Genomic DNA, 18308 nt, shown 5'->3' with positions numbered 1-18308 from the left:
CGGGAGACACTAAATGAAATCTGTCTTCTGATTTTATTTGACAGCGAAAATCCCTCTATCCTCAACCTCACCAAAAACTTTCTTCAAAGCTTATTAGAGCAGAACTTTCATCTCCGTCGAAAATGACTGATTAACATACATGAACAAATAGCAATTGATTGGAAGAACTGGTGAAGATCCTATCATAATAAAACAAATGATAACATGTCCATTATCTCAGAGCTGCTCATGACTGAAAGCATCAATCTTTCATCCCCATTATCTCAAGTGCACTTCTTGTTTCAGTCAATACAAAACATTAAGCTTGACTGATCCTACCACTGCTAGTTATTATAATATGATAATATTATGCTGAAGGTCTCTAAGCAATCTTACTGGGTGTCAAAGCTTTTGAGACATTTTAATTAAGTCCTTGATGTTAAACTGACTTAAACTAGCATCCATATTTTGCAGGATCTATCTATTCCCTTGTAAAAACAAAGTACACTTTAGCATACTTTTAAAAAAGAGCACTTATTATTGAAACAATATACTTTAAAATAATATTTTAAGTGTGAACCGAGTGTCATGTTTACAGACACTTAACTGCATGCTAACCGCAATTAAATGAAAGTGTATTATAGTTTAAATGAATATTAAATGTAATTAGCTACATTTTAGAGAGCGTTTAACTCACTCTGGGCTTAAGTACATCTTTACATCTAATTTCATAATTACTTTTATTGTCTTTAAAATATGTTTCAAGTGTACCGCTGAATGTACTGACAAGCATTTATGGTAAACTTTTTGTTGAAATGAGTATGCCATGTATTGAAATTTTATTGGTATTTTATATTTTATACATTTGTAATGATGAAGTAAAAAATCTAAACTTGCTTTAGTATGTCAGCCAACACATTAAATAAGTGTACTTCTTTTAAAATATACTTTAAAGTAAAACTTTTTACATTTTGACATTACAAAGTGCATTTAACAGGGAATAAGTGTGTTAAGAACATAAAAACGTCAATCTTTTCTCAGATTCTGTGAGGAAACCTGGTTTACTTGCTGGAAGGTGTCCTTATTGTCCCTGGCCATAGAAAGAGAATAATTCAATCTTTGTGTATGTCAATATGGACTCCAGGAGCTGGGACAGCTAAGCTGTATTGAACTGAACGTGAAGCTCTCAACCAATATAATACAGCATTCATGAAATCAATTCATCACTCCTTCTAACAGCTCAAAACTAACGATGGCCAGCCAAGACAGCCCTACAGAAAGTACTGTGGCAGTTTCTTTGGCTCCATGTTTAAACTCCGATTCTGACGCTGCAGAGGATTAACTGGTGAGCAAGTGATGTTAAGACTAACATATTGATACTAACACCCAAAAAACTTTAACTTTGATTTCATGGGGACTTTAATTTCTCCAAATCTGTTCCGATCAAGAAACAAACTCATCTATATCTTGGATGGCCTGAGGGTGAATAATTTTCAGCAATTGTTCAGTATTTATTATCTGAAAAGAAGTCTTATTATTGCATGCAATTCTGCATTTAAGGCATTTTTTTTGGTGATTTAACTTGAAGATATATTTTCTGAAAGTAAGTCTAAATTAAGCATTTTTCTTCTCAAGTAAATTTATTTTGAAAAATGTTTAGATATTTTTACTGACTAAAATGCTAAGCAAGTAAATTATTTTTTGCAGTGTAAGTCATCTCTCTCTCTCTCTCTCTGATGATAAGGTGGTTATTCATCATTTGTCCACTGCAGAGGCAAAGAATTTTTGTCAGCTCATTCTCGGGTTTTGAGGAGAGCGGGATTTAATTTTCTTTGGCCTTCACTGAAGGTTGACAGATTCTCTGTCGGTCCCACTGTTGACATAAAGTCTCATGTTGAGTGGCCGCTTCACAACCTTCATCTATGAATGTAAAGATAAAGCTGTCAGGACTCACAAGATTATGCCAGCTGAGAGAGCGGGCCGCTGGTCCTCAAAATGGTACAATTAGTGAGGAATCATCTGGGTCACTTTACCCTCTTTCTCTTCATGTCGGTCATGTTGTCTGCCACAGTAGAATAGAGTGTAAGCTGAACCCAGAAGTGGCTCTCACATTAGGGAGAGATGTCGAGAGATAATAATCACAAATGAAAGGACCTGACAGCTTCCATAGAGCCGTAGGGGGGACAACAGCTAGCGTTGATAAGACTACCAATTCTAACTATAATGACAAAAGTAAATCAGCGTCGGCTGACGCACTATGCCCTGACATACAGGATGACATGACACTAGTAAAATGTCAAAGACACCATGTTTTGGTTTGTTTGTTTGTGGGGTTTTGTTTGGGTTTGGGGGGATGGGGAGAAGAAAAAGATGTTTAGGATGACAGATTAATTTCTAAAAAAAAAATATTATCTAGCAAAATCTAGAAATCTAGCCGAAACTTAGCGTGACTCAGCAGCATTTATCTATGCACAACCATGGCATTTCTGTACAGCTGTTTTAACATCTTAGCAGATGATTCTGTGAAGCTAAGGGTTTTGTGGTATTTTTCAAAATGAAATGTTTAGGTAGATTTATCTATGTTAACCATTGTAATTGTTGGTATCCCAATTAACGCTCTTACTGCACCACCAAATTGGTGGAAATTAAAGTAATAATGAGCAAAAAGGCCAGCAGACAAACCCGCTACATGCAACAATAGTCCAGAACATGAGGTGCATGATGTTGGAGAAACAGAGTAATTCATCACGTTTCTTAGGTTTAATCTTTCCGGGCTAAATATTTCTCAGTTTGCAGCTGATTAGTATTCTATCGCTAGTCACTTTAATCCAATGAGCAGAGCGGCTAATTAAGCAGACGGAAGGGTTAGATTGAAGATGGAATGTTGAAAAGCCAAACAGCGGCAATTATTAAGACTATAAGCCTCACACTGAGAACTAGCTGGTCCAACACAAGAGAGCAATAAAAAGAAATGCATGAGGTTGCCGCTGCTTTGTTCCAGTCTCACAGAAAATAGTTAGGCCAATGCTTCACATTAATGGCACTCACTACTTAGGCCTTGTGAGACAAACATTACACAATTGACAAACATGTTAAGCGTTTTGTGCTGTGTGTAAACCTACCGTTATTGCTGTTGTCATCTACCAGTATGATCTCTTTGAGCAGGTGGCGCGGGGTTCTGTTCATGGCCGAATGGATGGAGCGCACAATGACTGAGAGTGCCTCGTTCACAAATATAAAGACTATACTAACCTGCGGAAGGTTGGACGGGTAAGACATGTTTTTGCACCTGCAGGAACAGATGAAAAAAAGGAGCACAAATGTTAATGTGTGGAGGCATTTCCAAGAATTGGGTACAAATTGATGTCCTTTTAATTTCTAAAACACAAATCCCATGTAAGATTGTGTTAAAGTATTAATGAAAATTAATCAAGTATGCACAATAACTAGTTTTAAACACATCAGCTTACAATGTTGATGTCCCACCTTAGAGGTCTCTGAGTTTTTTTTCATAATCAGAATTTTAAAAAAATCTGCTGAATGCAAATTAAATTAAATAATCTAATTCCATTTTATAATGCTTAAATATTCAGACCTGCTATTCAAGTGACTTTAAGCAAAAATTATCAATAATTTACCAATAATTCAAATATATGATCAACGATACTATTAGTACTGAAAACATTTTTTCTGCTTAATATTTTTGGATATACATTTAAATGTAAAATACTAATAATATATTTATTTAGCAATGATGCATTAAATTGATCAAAAGTGAATCAAAAGTAAATACATTTATAATCTCAAATATTCTTTTTTTTTTTTCAAATAAATGCTGTTTATTTGATCTTTCTACACTTCAAAGAATTCTGAAAAATAATATGTTTTCAAAACCGATAATAATAAGAATCACTGTTAATATTTGATAGCAATTTACAATAACTGATCTGCAAATCAGTATATTAGAATGACTTCTGAAGGATCATGTGACACTGAAGACTGGAGTAATGATGCTGAAAAATCAGCTTTGCCATTGCATAAATAAATTTCATTTTAAAATGTATTACAATAGAAAACAGTTATTTTAAATAGCAACACTATTTCAAAATATTACTATTTTTACTGTATTTTTTAGCACATAAATGCAGCCTTATTGCAGAAGAGACTTCATTAAAAACATTGAAAAACCGTAACGTTTCCAAACGTTTGACAACTATCGTATATTCAAATAGAAAATAATTTACTTTACATTTTAATAATATACACAATATTACTGTTTTGTAATGTATTTTTGATCGAATAAATGCAGCCCTGCATTTCCAAAACGTTAAAAAATCTTAATTATTCCAAACTGTAGACCAGTGGTGTATATACTTCTTATATTTTTCTATAAATGTTGTCTATTTAGTTCCCTTTCATGGGAACTTCGAACTGCGTCCTCTAGGGGTCACTATGGGGAACGCCTCGTCATGACCCGTGTCTGAAGCATACATTGAAAAAACACCAACTCGTTGGCCGGCGACAGCCATGACTTCACTACCGGTGCGACTATAGTATAAATAGGCGCCGGGAGCACACATCATTCTCTTCTTCGTCTTCATTGACTGTTTTGTTTGAAGCATGCATTTCTGTGGTAAGAGCGATCTCTATTCATCTCATTATGGCGAGCACTAGCAAAGCGTTTAAGGATGTGTGCATCTGTGTTGATGTTGTTTAACATCTGATGACACACATGATCTATGCGTTATTTGTTTGGGTGAAGAGCACACACGTGATGCCTCCGAGGGGCCAATCGGCGTGCACTGAGAGAGGTGGATCTGGCCGTCGAGTTTGAAGAGGGGTTTCCCTTTCGCGATCGTCGGTTAACAGGGTGTTGCTACTAAGGGTCTGTTGAGACAGTTCCTTCAGCACGTACAAAGAGAAACGTGCGGTAGCCCCTGTGTGACAGGCCAAGACTAGTATGATTCCAGGCTCTTGGTCGTATTCCCTTAAAGGAATCTATTCCTGATTCCAAGCCTTGAGCTCTACCCCGGGCCCAGGAGTCTGGCCCTAACAGGTAAGTATTTTGGGGTATGTAGCCTAGGCCTTTGGCCGTAGGGAATAACGTCACTGACATCCGTCTAATTTCCCAGGGGCAACTCCCATAGCAATATGGTAGAGTTGGTACTTAGTGCTCGCCATGGTTCTGGCATGCACTCCCCTTAGCATGGTGGCGTGGGTATACCGTTCCCCATAGCGACCCCTAGAGGACGCAGTTCGAAGTTCCCATGAAAGGGAACGTCTCAGGTTACTTATGTAACCATGGTTCCCTGAGTAGGGAATGAGACACTGCGTCCTCTAGGTTTCTAGCCATGCTGCGGACGCAAGCTTCAGACGAAGAAGTGAACGATGTGTGCTCCCGGCGCCTATTTATACTATAGTCGCACCGGTAGTGACGTCATGGCTGTCGCAGGCCAACGAGTTGGTGTTTTTTCAATGTATGCTTCAGACACGGGTCACGACGAGGCGTTCCCCATAGCAACCCCTAGAGGACACAGTGTCTCGTTCCCTACTCAGGGAACCATGGTTACATAAGTAACCTGAGACGTTTTTGCTTATTTAATAATTATTGCCAAAATAATAACATCACACAAATCAGGGTTTAAGATGTATTTAGAAAGTTTTAGCAACCAACAGAGTTGCAAAACTGCAAACCTCATGCAAAATTTATAATAAATAAAAAAGCTCATATAATATTTAGTTTGACCTCCTGAGGTTTACAATCAGCATTTTCAGAAGGTTAGGCAACTTCTTTGCTGACCATTTATTTAAACATGACTTCATCTTCAGTTTCAGGCCCTATTCTGTTTCCTTTACATGGAAATCGCTGGAAATACTAACGAGAGACAAAAGGCAATTAGACAAACAGGACCTTTTTGGTAAATATGGTGGTCTTTACAAAGATAGGTAATGTTTTGATGTTCTTGGCAGACTGGAGTTTATAACAAGTGGGTTTTGAAGGTTTTCAGACCCAGGTACTCAATAGCAATTTGGCTTCACGGAGAGAAAAGAACAGATGTGATCAGATGTGAAGGAGTTCTTTATGTTGCTGCCAGCAAGACACATCCAGAAATTACAGGCTATGGAGTAATTATGTTTTTCCACACACACCTCTATCAAAGCCTTTCAAAACAGAGTCGTTTGTGTAAACCGTATGTTGACATGCTTTCAACCCATAACAGACTGTAAAAAAAAAACTACTGCTGATTTTCAGCAGTATTTTTATACACTACTGGTCAAAAATGTGGAATAATAATTTTTTTATGGTTTTGAAATATGTTTGTTATACTTCATTTATTTTATCAAAAATACAGAAAAAAACGATAATATTGTGACTTTTTTTTTTTTTTACAATTTAAAATTAAAATTAAAATTCTAATGATATATATTTTAAAATGTAATTTATTTTGGTGATGATAATGCTCAATTTTCAGCATCATTACTCTTCAGTCTTCGGTGTCACATGATCCTTCAGAAATCATTATAATATGCTGATTTGATGCTTAATTATTATTGGTGCTCAATTATTAATAATATTCTTATAATCAATGTGGAAAACAATTTTTACTGCTTAATACTTTTGTGGAAGCTGTTTTTTTTCAGGATTCTTTCATGAATAGAAAGTAAATAACATTTATAAAAAAAAAAAAAAACATTAGAAATTACTTTGATGTCACTTTTGATCAATTCAATGCATCCTTGCTGGAAAGTATTCATTTCTTTTTTCATTTTTTTTTAAATCTTACTTATCCCAACCTTTGAACAGTAGTGTATCATGGTTTCCACAAAATATTAAGCAGCAAAAACTGTTTTCAACATTGATAATAATAATAAGAAATTATTCTTGAGCACCAAATCTGCAATGAATTACATTTTAAACAGAAAAAAGTTAAATTGTATTATTATTTCACAATGTTTTATACTTTTTTACTGTATTTTTCATCAAATAAATGCAGCCATGGCAAGCATAAGAAACGTCTTTCAACACGCAAAAAAAATGTAGTATACTTGGGATCCATTGTAAATACCATGCTACACGAATATGGTAATCATTATATAGTATATATATATATATTAATATCAGTGCATATTGGAGGGGTGTGGTGGACCTGAGGAAGCAAAAAGAAGGCAATAATCTTCTCATCCGAATTTGTTTTTGAGAACACTGCTCTTGTTTGCCTCCGAGGAGAAAACGCCATGGGTATATATCAAAATACTATATATTAAAATCATATTTCAGTGAGAAATGAACACAGGGCATCTGCTGACTGCAAACATTGATTTGTGCTCAGCAATCACATTAGTTCACGCAGGCATTGGCTGTGACAGTGAGTAAAGGACAGACAGACTGTCAGACACTCACCCTTCAGGTCTGTAGTCTGGGATGGGTCTGTCCATAGAGAGGCGGTCGCTGAGGTAACCATTGTAGCCGTAATACTGAAACATCTTGAGGGCCATTCTGCGGCTCTCTGGCCCCATATCCTGGCCCCAGTGGTTGAACAAGGACGAGTCGGAAAAAGATCGATCTAGCTGATTGTCATCTCCTTTCAGCGGGGACTCTGTGAGGGTCAAAGAAAGAGATGGTTGGCGTTTCTCTGATAATGAAACGTGTCAAGAGAACAGAGGCTACAGAAGGAAAATGACACCGAGCGCGTTTACATTCAGCGATTTTGCTTAATAACACGACAGTTCATGAATAAATGCCTTCACTGGTGTTCTTTTATTAAGCAAACCCTTGTGAAAAAGAATTGTGCTTAACTGAATTGAAATATTCAAATCTTAAAAGTATCATTTTACTTAACTGTACTTGCTTATAATATAATAATAATGAAATAAAAGACCACTTAAGTTCACTTAAAAACATTACACTGTTTCTTAATACACTTTCTAAAAATGTCAAACCAACAAAATAACAAATCACATAAGCGTGTGTGTGTGTGTGTGTGTGTGTGTGTGTGTGTGTGCGCTCATGTTTCTTTCTCGTTCCCTCCCCAGCGCTACTGATGGCTGGTTCGTGGCTTCAGGGGCATAACTTTCACACCTCTCTATTTCTATCGTTCTGCATTTCTCCAGTTTCTATTTGAAGATGAAATAGATAATTTTTGAAATTCAACACAGCTTGTTTCTTGTGTAACATTTTGCCCTTTAAACTCCCTATATATGCAACTAGGGAATCACATAGTGGTAATTTCAAGGCAAAGTTGTGATATGTTTTAAAAACTCTTAAAAAATACATTTAGTGTGGTGACAACTGCGATCTTGTAAATTTTATGTTCTCCCCATTTTAAATAAAATAAAATAAAAAATCTAAAACCATCTGTATTTTTTTTTCTGAAACTTCCCTGACACCTCTAGTAGGTAATTTGTGTGACAATCTAATGAAGTGGTAACCATCCCTAGATAAAAAAATATATATATAAGACAGAGAAAAAAACAATGCTTTAAAGGGATAGTTCACCCAAATATGAAAATGATGTCATTAATTACTCACCCTCATGCAGTTCCAAACCTGTAAGACCTTCGTTCATCTTCGGAACACAAATTAAGATATTTTTTGATGAAATGTGAGAGCTCTCAGACCCTGCATAGACAGCAACGCAACTGTAATGTTCCCAGGTCCAGAAATGTAGTAAGGACATCGGTAAAACAGTCCATGTGACATCGGTGGCTCAACTTCAGGTTTGCGAAGCTACGAGAATACTTTTTGAGCGCAAAGAAAACATAAATAAACATAAATAACATAATTTATTCAACAATTCTTCTCCCCCCAGTTACGTCTTCTGCCATTTTAGAGTATCAATACTCTACAAAATGGCGGAAGGCGTAACTCAGGGGAGAAGAATTGTTAAATAAATTGTTATTTTTGTTTTCTTTGCACTTAAAAAGTATTCTCGTAGCTTCACAAAACTGAAGTTGAGCCAATGATGTCACATGGACTGTTTTACAGATTTCCTTACAATGTTTCTGGACCTGGGAATATTACAGTTGCGTTGCTGTCTATGCAAGCAAGGTCTGAAAGCTCTCACATTTCATCAAAAATATCTTAATTTGTGTTCCGAAGATGAATGAAGGTCTTACGGGTTTGGAATGACATGAGGGTGAGTAATTAATGACAGAATTTTCATTTTGGGGTGAACTAACCCTTTAACTCAAAGACTGCTGCTGTGGGATGGTGATTTGCAATTGATTTGCAAAAAGGAGAATATTATACTGAGGGAAAACAATGTTCCATGCGAACAATATCCTTACATAACACTCCCATTGTGCATGAGCCTCGTTTTTGTTTGCGTTTCAATGTCACTTTGATTGACCTTTGTGCTTGACTGTCGCTTGTGACCTTTCCACATCTAGCAGCGTAAGCCACGCACTAACATGCAGCAGTTTGTAGCTATAAAATAGAAAGCAGAGCTTCACTAATACATATTTTATGAATAGCTACTATATTAAAGAACAAATTCAGCTCAAGCTCAAGTTGCTTCCAACATAAGACATTAGCTGTAAAATCCTTTTAACAGACCCAATGTGCTCAAAATATTTTTTTCATGGTTAGTTCATGCCATAGTTAACAAATGGAACCTTATTGTAAAGTGTTACCAATATATCTTTCTATTGACGTTTCTACTGATTGATTGATTGATTGATTGATCAAGATCAGGTTGAGCATATCACTTTTATTCAAGAGGAAAGAAAGTCATTGACAACTGTCTGAGAAAAAGAAATGCAAAAGAAAATTAACATGCTGCTTTCCATAGAAGAACGCTAATACTGTAGTTACTTTTTGTAATGAGTAATTGTTGCCATTTCTCATTAAATTCCATCCACATCCATTTTATAGCCCTATATGCGCAATACTCATACTGTATGTGAACTGTGTGTCTAATGTGGTGTTTCTGGGTTTGTTTGTTTTTTTTTCTCCAAGGAATTCTAGAAAAAGCATCTAAAAACAGACAATGCTCTATTAAATCTCCTGAGAACTGAAAAGGCAATAATATATGATTTTTCCCTTGGTATTCTACATTTGTAAGAAACAAATCCATCAAGACATTTTAACCTTTTAACTTTAGTCCACAATCCACAATAACACTTCCTCCAGTGAAAAAGTCCATCTTTTGTTGTCCACTCAAAAACCGCTGACATATTTTTTTAGAACTGTTTTGGGTTGTTTTTGCCTTTAAACAGTGCTTCATTTGTACATACAACTTTTTCACTGGAAAAAGCAATATTATGTAAAGAGAACTTGTATTTTACCAAAATAAATGGTTTGAAGTTAAAAGCATCTCATGATGGATTTGTTAAATACAATCACAGATATTTTTTTGCTGCACAAGACATTAAAGTTGGGGTAAGCGATTTTTCAAAAACGCTTTAGAAAACTGATTCGGGCCGACTAGCAAAACAAACTTGTAGCCAATCAGCAGTAAGGGGCGTGTCTACTCATGATGTGGAGGAGAGAGCGTTCATTGCACATGCCAGACAATAGCGAGCCGAGCGACAGAAAGATAGAGATGGCGGATAAAAAACAAAAGAGGAAAATGTCTGCGGAACAAAAGAAGGCTTAAGGCAATAAGGCAAGAAGTAGGACCCGTGTAAATATCGGATCAGCTTTCCAGCGCTGGAGAGAACTCAAAGCGCGGAAGGCCTGCGTTCGGACGCCAAGGTTGCTTTGTTTCTTCTCGATAGGTGAGTAACACCGTGTCTGCGCTGCAACAGCTAAAGTCTGTCTAGTACACTGGACGCGACAAAGCGACCGTTGAAAATCATTTGAAATTTGTGTCAATACGTCATGAATAAAACGCAGCAGCAGTTTTCTGTCGAGGATTTGTCATGTCATGCCGCGCCACATCCAGTGTAGACCATTATTATAATGAGTTCTATAGTATTTTGTCGTGCCGCACCACTCACGTCCGGTGTAGACACGGTGTAACATTGGTTTTGCTTTGTTTCACAGAACTAATCGTTGCCTGGGTTGCGTACGTATGTGTGGGGCGGAGCTATCAAAATAGGGGCGAGACCCTTTTGGGATAGGGGCGTGTTTGTTTTGGTGATTTCAAATGTCAACATTGGCTACCAGAAATCGCTTAACCCACCTTTAACTGATGGACTTCAGTCATGTAGATTACTTGTAAATTATTGTGAAGTTTGTATCAGCTGTTTGGACTGATGGCACCCATTCACTGCAGAGGATCTATTGGTTAACGTGATGTAATGCTAAATCTCTCCAAATCTGTTCTGATGTAGAAACAAACTCATCTACATCTTGAATGGCCCAAAGTAAATTTTCAGCAAATTTTCATTTCTGGGGGGACTAGTCCTTTAAAAACAGCCGTTATTATATCTGCGCACTTGATATCTACAATATTTCAGGCTATGGGAACCGAATACACAGAATGGGGAAGTCACATTATTGTGAGCAAGAGTATTGCAACCTGGACCTGTGTGAAAACATGACTACAGAGTCCCCAGTCAGAAAACTGATACTGAGAGGGTCAGTCTGGATCACTGACGGAATCAAATACGGCTCTGTTGGAGACTGGCTACAGAGAGCACAGACACCCACCCAAACGGCAGCTCTGAATAAACATTGGAGCCGTGCTGTTAACATGGCTCTAGACTGCAGCAGGCTTTAAGCACTGGCACAGGAATGGGGTTTATTGGACCCTGTGCACAAACACGCAACATCTGACTGCTGAGATGGAATATCAATATAATGTATTTCTACTTGCTAGTAGAAAATGAATTCTGTTTTATGTGTGAACGCTTTCTGTACTTCCCCTTTCCAGTTCCCTTTCAGTCGGTCACTCTTGACGTCACGTCGTGACCGACGAATTGGGATCTCGCCAGAGAGAACAATCCACTTCGAGTGTAACTAAACGAGCCAATGGACATTGGCATGCGGAATCGCATCTGGCTGCCACACCCCGCAGCGCAGGTATAAGAGACAGCAGGTGCACCGCATTCATTCATCTTTTCGCTTCGGAGCCGAGCGGTGGTGTATCACTACTGCTCTCCCTCTTCGAGTGATTGACGAGTGCGGGCGTTACGGCAATCAGCAGCGGTGGTCACGGTCTCACAGGGGAAGAAAATCATCCTTTGTATAGATAGCCACACCAGGAGTGTGCGGTGGCCAGCTCCCCTGGTTTCTGGATGTGGTCGTTACCTGGCGCCTCAGGATGGTCACGATCGCTGCCTCACGTGTCTGGGCATTAAGCACGCTGAGGAAGCTTTCGTGGATGGTGCATCTCTTTGTGGGAACATAACCATCTCGGAGTTGCATAAAAGACTCCGCTACGTCAAACGTGGCGGAGTCCCTCTGCTGCGATCCAGCATTCGTCCCGGCACCCGGGGCGTCGCTGCTTCCTGTGGAGTCAGAGGTGATTTAAGGATCACGGTGAGGGCTTCTCCAGAGGAAGTTCCTCACCCCTCAAGCGCTCCGCAGCCGGTGGAGCTGCCAGAGGTGCGCGCTGGGCCCTCTGCAGGACAGAGTGTACCGCCCATATCTTTCGGTGCTCCCCCTGACGACTAGATGTCGATCGCTGCATCGGAGGGCAAGCTCTCTCTCTCCGGGGATGACGACTCGGCTGCGTTGCCCCCTTCGGGGAGAGTGGCATTGCCGAGTCAGACCCAGAGATGACGGCTATGCATTCCCGGGCCACCAAGAATGTCGAGCTCATGTGGAATCCTTCACCGTGTCCTGGTCCTTCAAGGCTGGATGAGTGGTTCGTCGGTGGGGGTCGCGCTGGGGGTTCTCAGTGCCCCCCTCCGGTGCCATTCTTCCCAGAAGTGCATGAGGAGCTCACGAGATCATGAAAGACACCTTTTACAGCCAGAAACAAATCGTGCAGCTCCTCCTCTCTCACCACCCTCGATGGCGGGGCCGCTTTAGGGTACACAGGCATTCCCTCAGTGGAGCGGTCTGTGGCCATGCAACTATGTCCTACGGCCACTACCACTCCGTGATACGTGTCTCCTCTCGTGGGCCTGTAAGTATTTGTCAGGTCTAAGTGGCAGTGCTTACAGAGCTTGTGGGGAGGCGGCCTCTGCCCTTCACACCATGGCGTTATTGCAGGTTCATCAGGCCAAATACCTAAAGGGACCTGCACGAGGGTGGTCATGACCTGGCGGTTCTACATGAACTGCGTACTGCGACGGACCTCGCACTCCGAGCGACGAAGGTAACCGCACAGTCTCTGGGTCATGCGATGCCCACCCTGGTGGTCCAGGAGTGCCATCTCTGGCTGTGTCTGGCCGATATGAAGGAGCATGATACGGTGCCATTCCTAAATGCTCCCATATCACAGACCGGCCTTTACGCGGTCGAGAGCTTTGCCCAGCAGTTCTCGGCGGCGCAGAAGCAGACTGAGGAGATCAAACACATCATGCGCTGGAGGAAACCTGCTGCTTCCACTCTGGCCGCAGCCCCTCAGCCTTATCGTCGCTGAGGGCACCCCCTGCGTCCACCCCTGCTCCCACGCAGCAGCAGCAGCCTTCCACCAGGAAGCATCGTGGAGCCGGGCGTAGGCAGGACGCCAAGCCAGTCCAAGCCCCCGCCAAACCTGGCGACAAGCGCAAGTGCAAGAGGCCATGAGACAGGCGACCCACAGATGGAGGGGACTGCTCATTGGGAGATGGTGACCGCAACACTCCCTCCCCCGGAGGAGGGCCAGGTGGAGAATCTTTTGTTTTGTTTTGTTTGTGTTCAACTTCAGAAAAAGAGCAGTTTCCTCAGTCGGTGGCTCCGTTGGTCCATTTAGCCGATATGAGGTCAGGGTTTTACAGCCCTTACTTCATTGTGCCCATGAAGAACGGTGGGTTACGACCAATCTTGGACCTGCGAGTTCTGAATCGCGCGCTTCACAAGCTGCCTTTCAAAATGTTGACCGAATCAATGCAAGACAATGATCGGCACGGATGCACTGGCACACAGCTGGCCCCTGGGCCTTCGCAAATATGCGTCCCCCCCCAGTGAGCCTACTCACACAGACGCTGTGCAAGATCAGGGAGGACGAGGAGCAGGTCTTAGTGGTTCCATATTGGCCCAACAGGACCTGGTTCCTGGAACTCATGCTCCTCGCAACAGCAGTAGTCGACCTTCTCTGTGTAGAGCCCGGTCCTATCGTCTGCCTTATAGGAAGGGTCAGGAGGCCTACACAGGGCTCTGAAGGGGGCAGCACCTGTGGCGCATTGGTAGGGATTCCCAATTCGTCGGTCACGACGTGACGTCAAGAGTGACCGACTGAAAGGGAACATCTCGGTTACATGTGTAACCCTCATTCCCTGAAGGAGGGAATGGAGACGACCCGTCGCCACAATTGCTGTACCACCGCTGAGCTGCCGGGTCACCGGCTCGGCTCCTCAGCGAAAACATAAATTAATGCGGTGCACCTGCTGCCTCTTATGCTGCCTCTTACCCGCAGCCAAATGCGATTCCACATGCCAATGTCTACTGGCTCGTTTACATACACTCGAAGTGGATTGGTCTCTCTGGCGACATCCCAATTCGTCGGTCACGACGTGACGTCTCCGTTCCCTCCTTCAGGAAATTAGGGTTCCTCTTCAGGAACTCGAGCTGCGTCAGAAAATGCTAGGGGAACGCCTTCTGTGACCACGCTCGCCCGCTCTCGGGGTTTCGGAAGCCCGCGCTGCGGTCCTTCCCACCGGGGAGAGGGCGCGACGCTCCACCTGTCTTTCTCCGAGGAGATTGATACGGAGGGCATCAATGAGCTCGCCAGTTGCATAAACATCAGTTACACAAGCATATTATGCCTGATATTATTATGAGCAGCATTAATAGTCGGCTCTCGGGGGGGCGGATTGTGTTGAGGCACGGCGGCGACTGAGAACGCAGAGATCGCTCATGATCTAGCAGACGGGTTGGAGGCGGCTCTTCATATCTCCACCCGTGTTCGCTAGATCTAGAGCTCGTTCTCGGGGCTTGGAAGCCCGCGCTGCGGTTCTTCCCCCTCTGAGTGAGTGCTGCAGCCCTCTTTCTCTGAGGAGATTGATGTTGTTCGTGTGACTGAATGGCTCGCGTGCAGCGCATATATTACATAATTTAGGTTTTTGATGTGAATCTTACTACACTAGACCGTATTTACTAGTCTGGTTGTTTGATTGCATTTAATTCTGAGGAATAAAATGAAGTATTTGTCTGACTATGAGAAGTTAGATATACAGGGGCTATTGGGATATAAATTTCTCGAGTGAGAGCACGCGTTAACCTCTCTTCCTTTGAGGAGGTTGAGGCAGTTAGCAGGGGCTGCTGGGCGGAGCAGTCCCGACCCACCGAGTTCCAGCCCCTCATTCTGGGGGCCTCACTACTCGTACTCCGCAGAGTCTAGAGTCAGAGTGGCGCTCCCAGGTTACGTAGCGGTACTAAGAGGCTCGCTACCTCTACGGAGGTATCTAGAGCAGCTAGTACAGCCGTCCCCTGCCAGTCCGCTGCTTCAGGGCACTGAGCTATCTGCTCTAGGCGCACCACAAGCCAGTCTCGCGAGACTGGTTCCCGGCGCAGCGGTCTCCGGCGAGTGCTTCTCTCAGTTACCGCCCGGAAACGTAGCGGTACTAAGAGGCTCGCTACCTCTACGGAGGTATCATGAGCAACTAGTTCGGCCATCCCCTGCCGGTGTGCCGCTTCAGGGCACCGAACTAGCCGTTCTAGGCACACCAGAGATCAGTCTCGAGAGACTGAATCCCTTAGTAGATTATTTAGCAGGAACCACTCAGTCATGTGACTGAAGTTCAGCACACTCGCACTCAAACAGGTAGTGTCTCAGACCAAGTCCGTGGACTGATGTGTCACGATCAATCTAAAAGATGCACATTTCTCCATTCTTCCTCATCATAGGAAGTTCCTGAGGTTTGCCGCAGCGTCTCGTTCCCTCGAGGAACCAGGGTTACATACGTAACCTGAGACGTTACACATGTAACTGAGACGTTTTCTATATTAAGGTCTTTTGATTAAACTCTCTTCAGACATTGCAAAATGGATCTCAAAATCAAATGACCTGGGGCTGCTAGGCAGGGGGTGTTCTTAACAAATACAAGTTGTTTTACAACCATGAATATTACTAAAGTGCATATTATTATCAGTGGAGATGTAGTTATTAATGCATGACATAATAGTTATTAATTCAGGTAATTTTTGCCAATCCAAACAGTACCAATCTATTTTGTATTAAAGAAGTCACCGTCCATTTTTTTATTTATTTTGATATTTTGTGTTTTAATTTTAATTTTAGCTACACTTTTTACTAGAGATGTCACAATTCTCAATATAATATCGAACCATTCGGTACGACATCTACGGTTCAATACGCACTTGTGAATTGCATTTTTTCAGTTTTTGTTGTTAATTTGTTGCAAAAAACACTTTGATGTGCCAAGCCACCGAGGTATGTATTGAACCGTGGGCTAACTGTATTGTGCTACATCCCTACTTTTTACTAAACATTTTTAGTAAGTATTTATTTATTTATTTGTTTGTTTGTTTGTTTTATTAAGTTTTAGTTAGCTATAATAACACCACTAGCAGACTTTTTTCAAGCAAATGCAGAAAATGAAAACTGATTTGTAGCTTTCTTGGGGCCTACTGGGAACCCTGAATTAGACGATTATATACTAGCACTCAGATGTCATTTCCTCAACACTACAGCTTTAACTAACTGCTTTATAAGACATGATGTGTGTGTCAACAAATCAGATTGGGAAATCCATTAAGGAATAATAAAGAAGTGGTGTGTACATCAATATATTGCTCATACAGGTGACAAATAGCTAATTTATCTGATCTCCCCAACTGTGTGGTGACTGCTGCAGCTATAATGTGCTGGCTAATAAAACGTGTAACTGTCATTTGGAAAATGTACGATTTTATGGCTATTTATGCATTATTCTCACAGCAGAGTAATTGACAAACAAAATAATAGATGACTGGCCTTGTTCAGAGAAATATGCTACGTGTCATGAAACCTGAAGCAGCATTGACACAATGTCTTGTTAAAATGCTTTTCACCTGCATTGTAAATTTATTTTGGTAGTGTTTGGTGTACAAGATGGACCAAGGACTGCTTTTAAAAGCATTCACTAAAGAGGCCATTCTTAAATTGACAAGGTCTTTGCACACCGAGAGTGAACAAAAAAGCATTTTCATCAGTCAGCTTTAATACATGAAACAGATGTCACTTGCTTTAATGCAAGATACAACTCATCAGATAATACAAATGTAATTCTGTCATGTGCACAAAATTAGACATACACATTTACAAACAGCTTGGGTCAGTGCAAACCCTCTTTTGGCATTAAAAACTACTGTCAGGATTTACTTAAGGCACGCAGTGAAACATTAGTGATGACAAGTCATGGACAGTTATTGCATACGCATTTGTACGAGTTTCCCTTTTAGACGCAAAATGTATGAGTATTATTCATGCAAGGTGATTTACTAAGGTTTGCAGGGTTTTTTATTTGCGATGATCCAGCTATGTCTGTGTTCTTTAATTTGCATATTGTCAATAGATCAAAAGCAGAACTTTCTACTCTCACCGGTGTGTTTATGGGATTGCAGTCTCACACAAATTTACCCTGTTTAGTAAAATTAAAATATATTAATATAAAACAAAACTATTTTTTATGTGTAAGTACTCCAGTCAAATCAGTAGTCTAATAAATGATGTTTTATACATAGAGAGGGTCACTGCATGATGAGATCAAATGACCGACTAAAAATTATTTGTCTCGGTAGCCCCTCAACTTTAACTAAAAACATATTTTTCCATTGACAACAATTCAAAATTAACATGTGTTTTCTAATTACACTAAATAACAACACTACTGTCTTTGTAGTGTTGAGCTACTGACAGTTTAACTGCTTTTCACTGAATTTAACTTGTTTCATTATTGATGACCTTTACATGGTTATGAACTGGACTGAATCAACACTGAACTGACTTGATTTGAATAAGGACACTATTGTCTTGTTAGAGCTGAATTTGGATTTGCTTCATATCTGATTACATTTGCATCATTGATTCTTTTACTTCCCTGTTGAATTCCAAGTTGACCCTCTAACTCTAGCACTCTCTATTCTAATTCTATTCTTAAAAAAAATTGCCCCTTTTAGCACTCTAGTATATTTAGTACATGCACTTTATTCATTTACTAACTGCTTGTTTTCTTTTTTTTAAAAACTAACACTAGCTCCTCTATTCTTTTTGTATTCTATCTATTTCTTTTCTTTTTATTTATTATACAATTAACAAAAGCAAAAAAGGCCTCTAACACTAGCTTGCTCT

General features: G+C 40.6%; 1 protein-coding gene across 1 annotated transcript in view; it reads right to left on the bottom strand.

Moving 5' to 3' along the window:
* Positions 1-3051: 3051 nt before the first annotated feature.
* Positions 3052-18308, bottom strand: part of LOC107681199 (polypeptide N-acetylgalactosaminyltransferase 18-like) — a 75159-nt gene continuing 59902 nt past the window's right edge. Inside the window, exons 2-3 of the mRNA XM_016477414.1 lie at positions 7382-7577; positions 3052-3268 (exon numbers count right to left, since the gene is read on the bottom strand). Coding sequence (XP_016332900.1) covers positions 3052-3268; positions 7382-7577 — 413 coding nt within the window. The remainder of the gene's footprint in view (positions 3269-7381; positions 7578-18308) is intronic.

Source organism: Sinocyclocheilus anshuiensis, unplaced genomic scaffold (genome assembly GCF_001515605.1).
Source record: "Sinocyclocheilus anshuiensis isolate Anshui unplaced genomic scaffold, SAMN03320099.WGS_v1.1 scaffold2202, whole genome shotgun sequence".
Classification (NCBI taxonomy): Eukaryota; Metazoa; Chordata; class Actinopteri; order Cypriniformes; family Cyprinidae; genus Sinocyclocheilus; species Sinocyclocheilus anshuiensis.
Note: the sequence above shows the minus strand (reverse complement) of the source record. Positions and strands in the feature narration are given on the sequence as shown.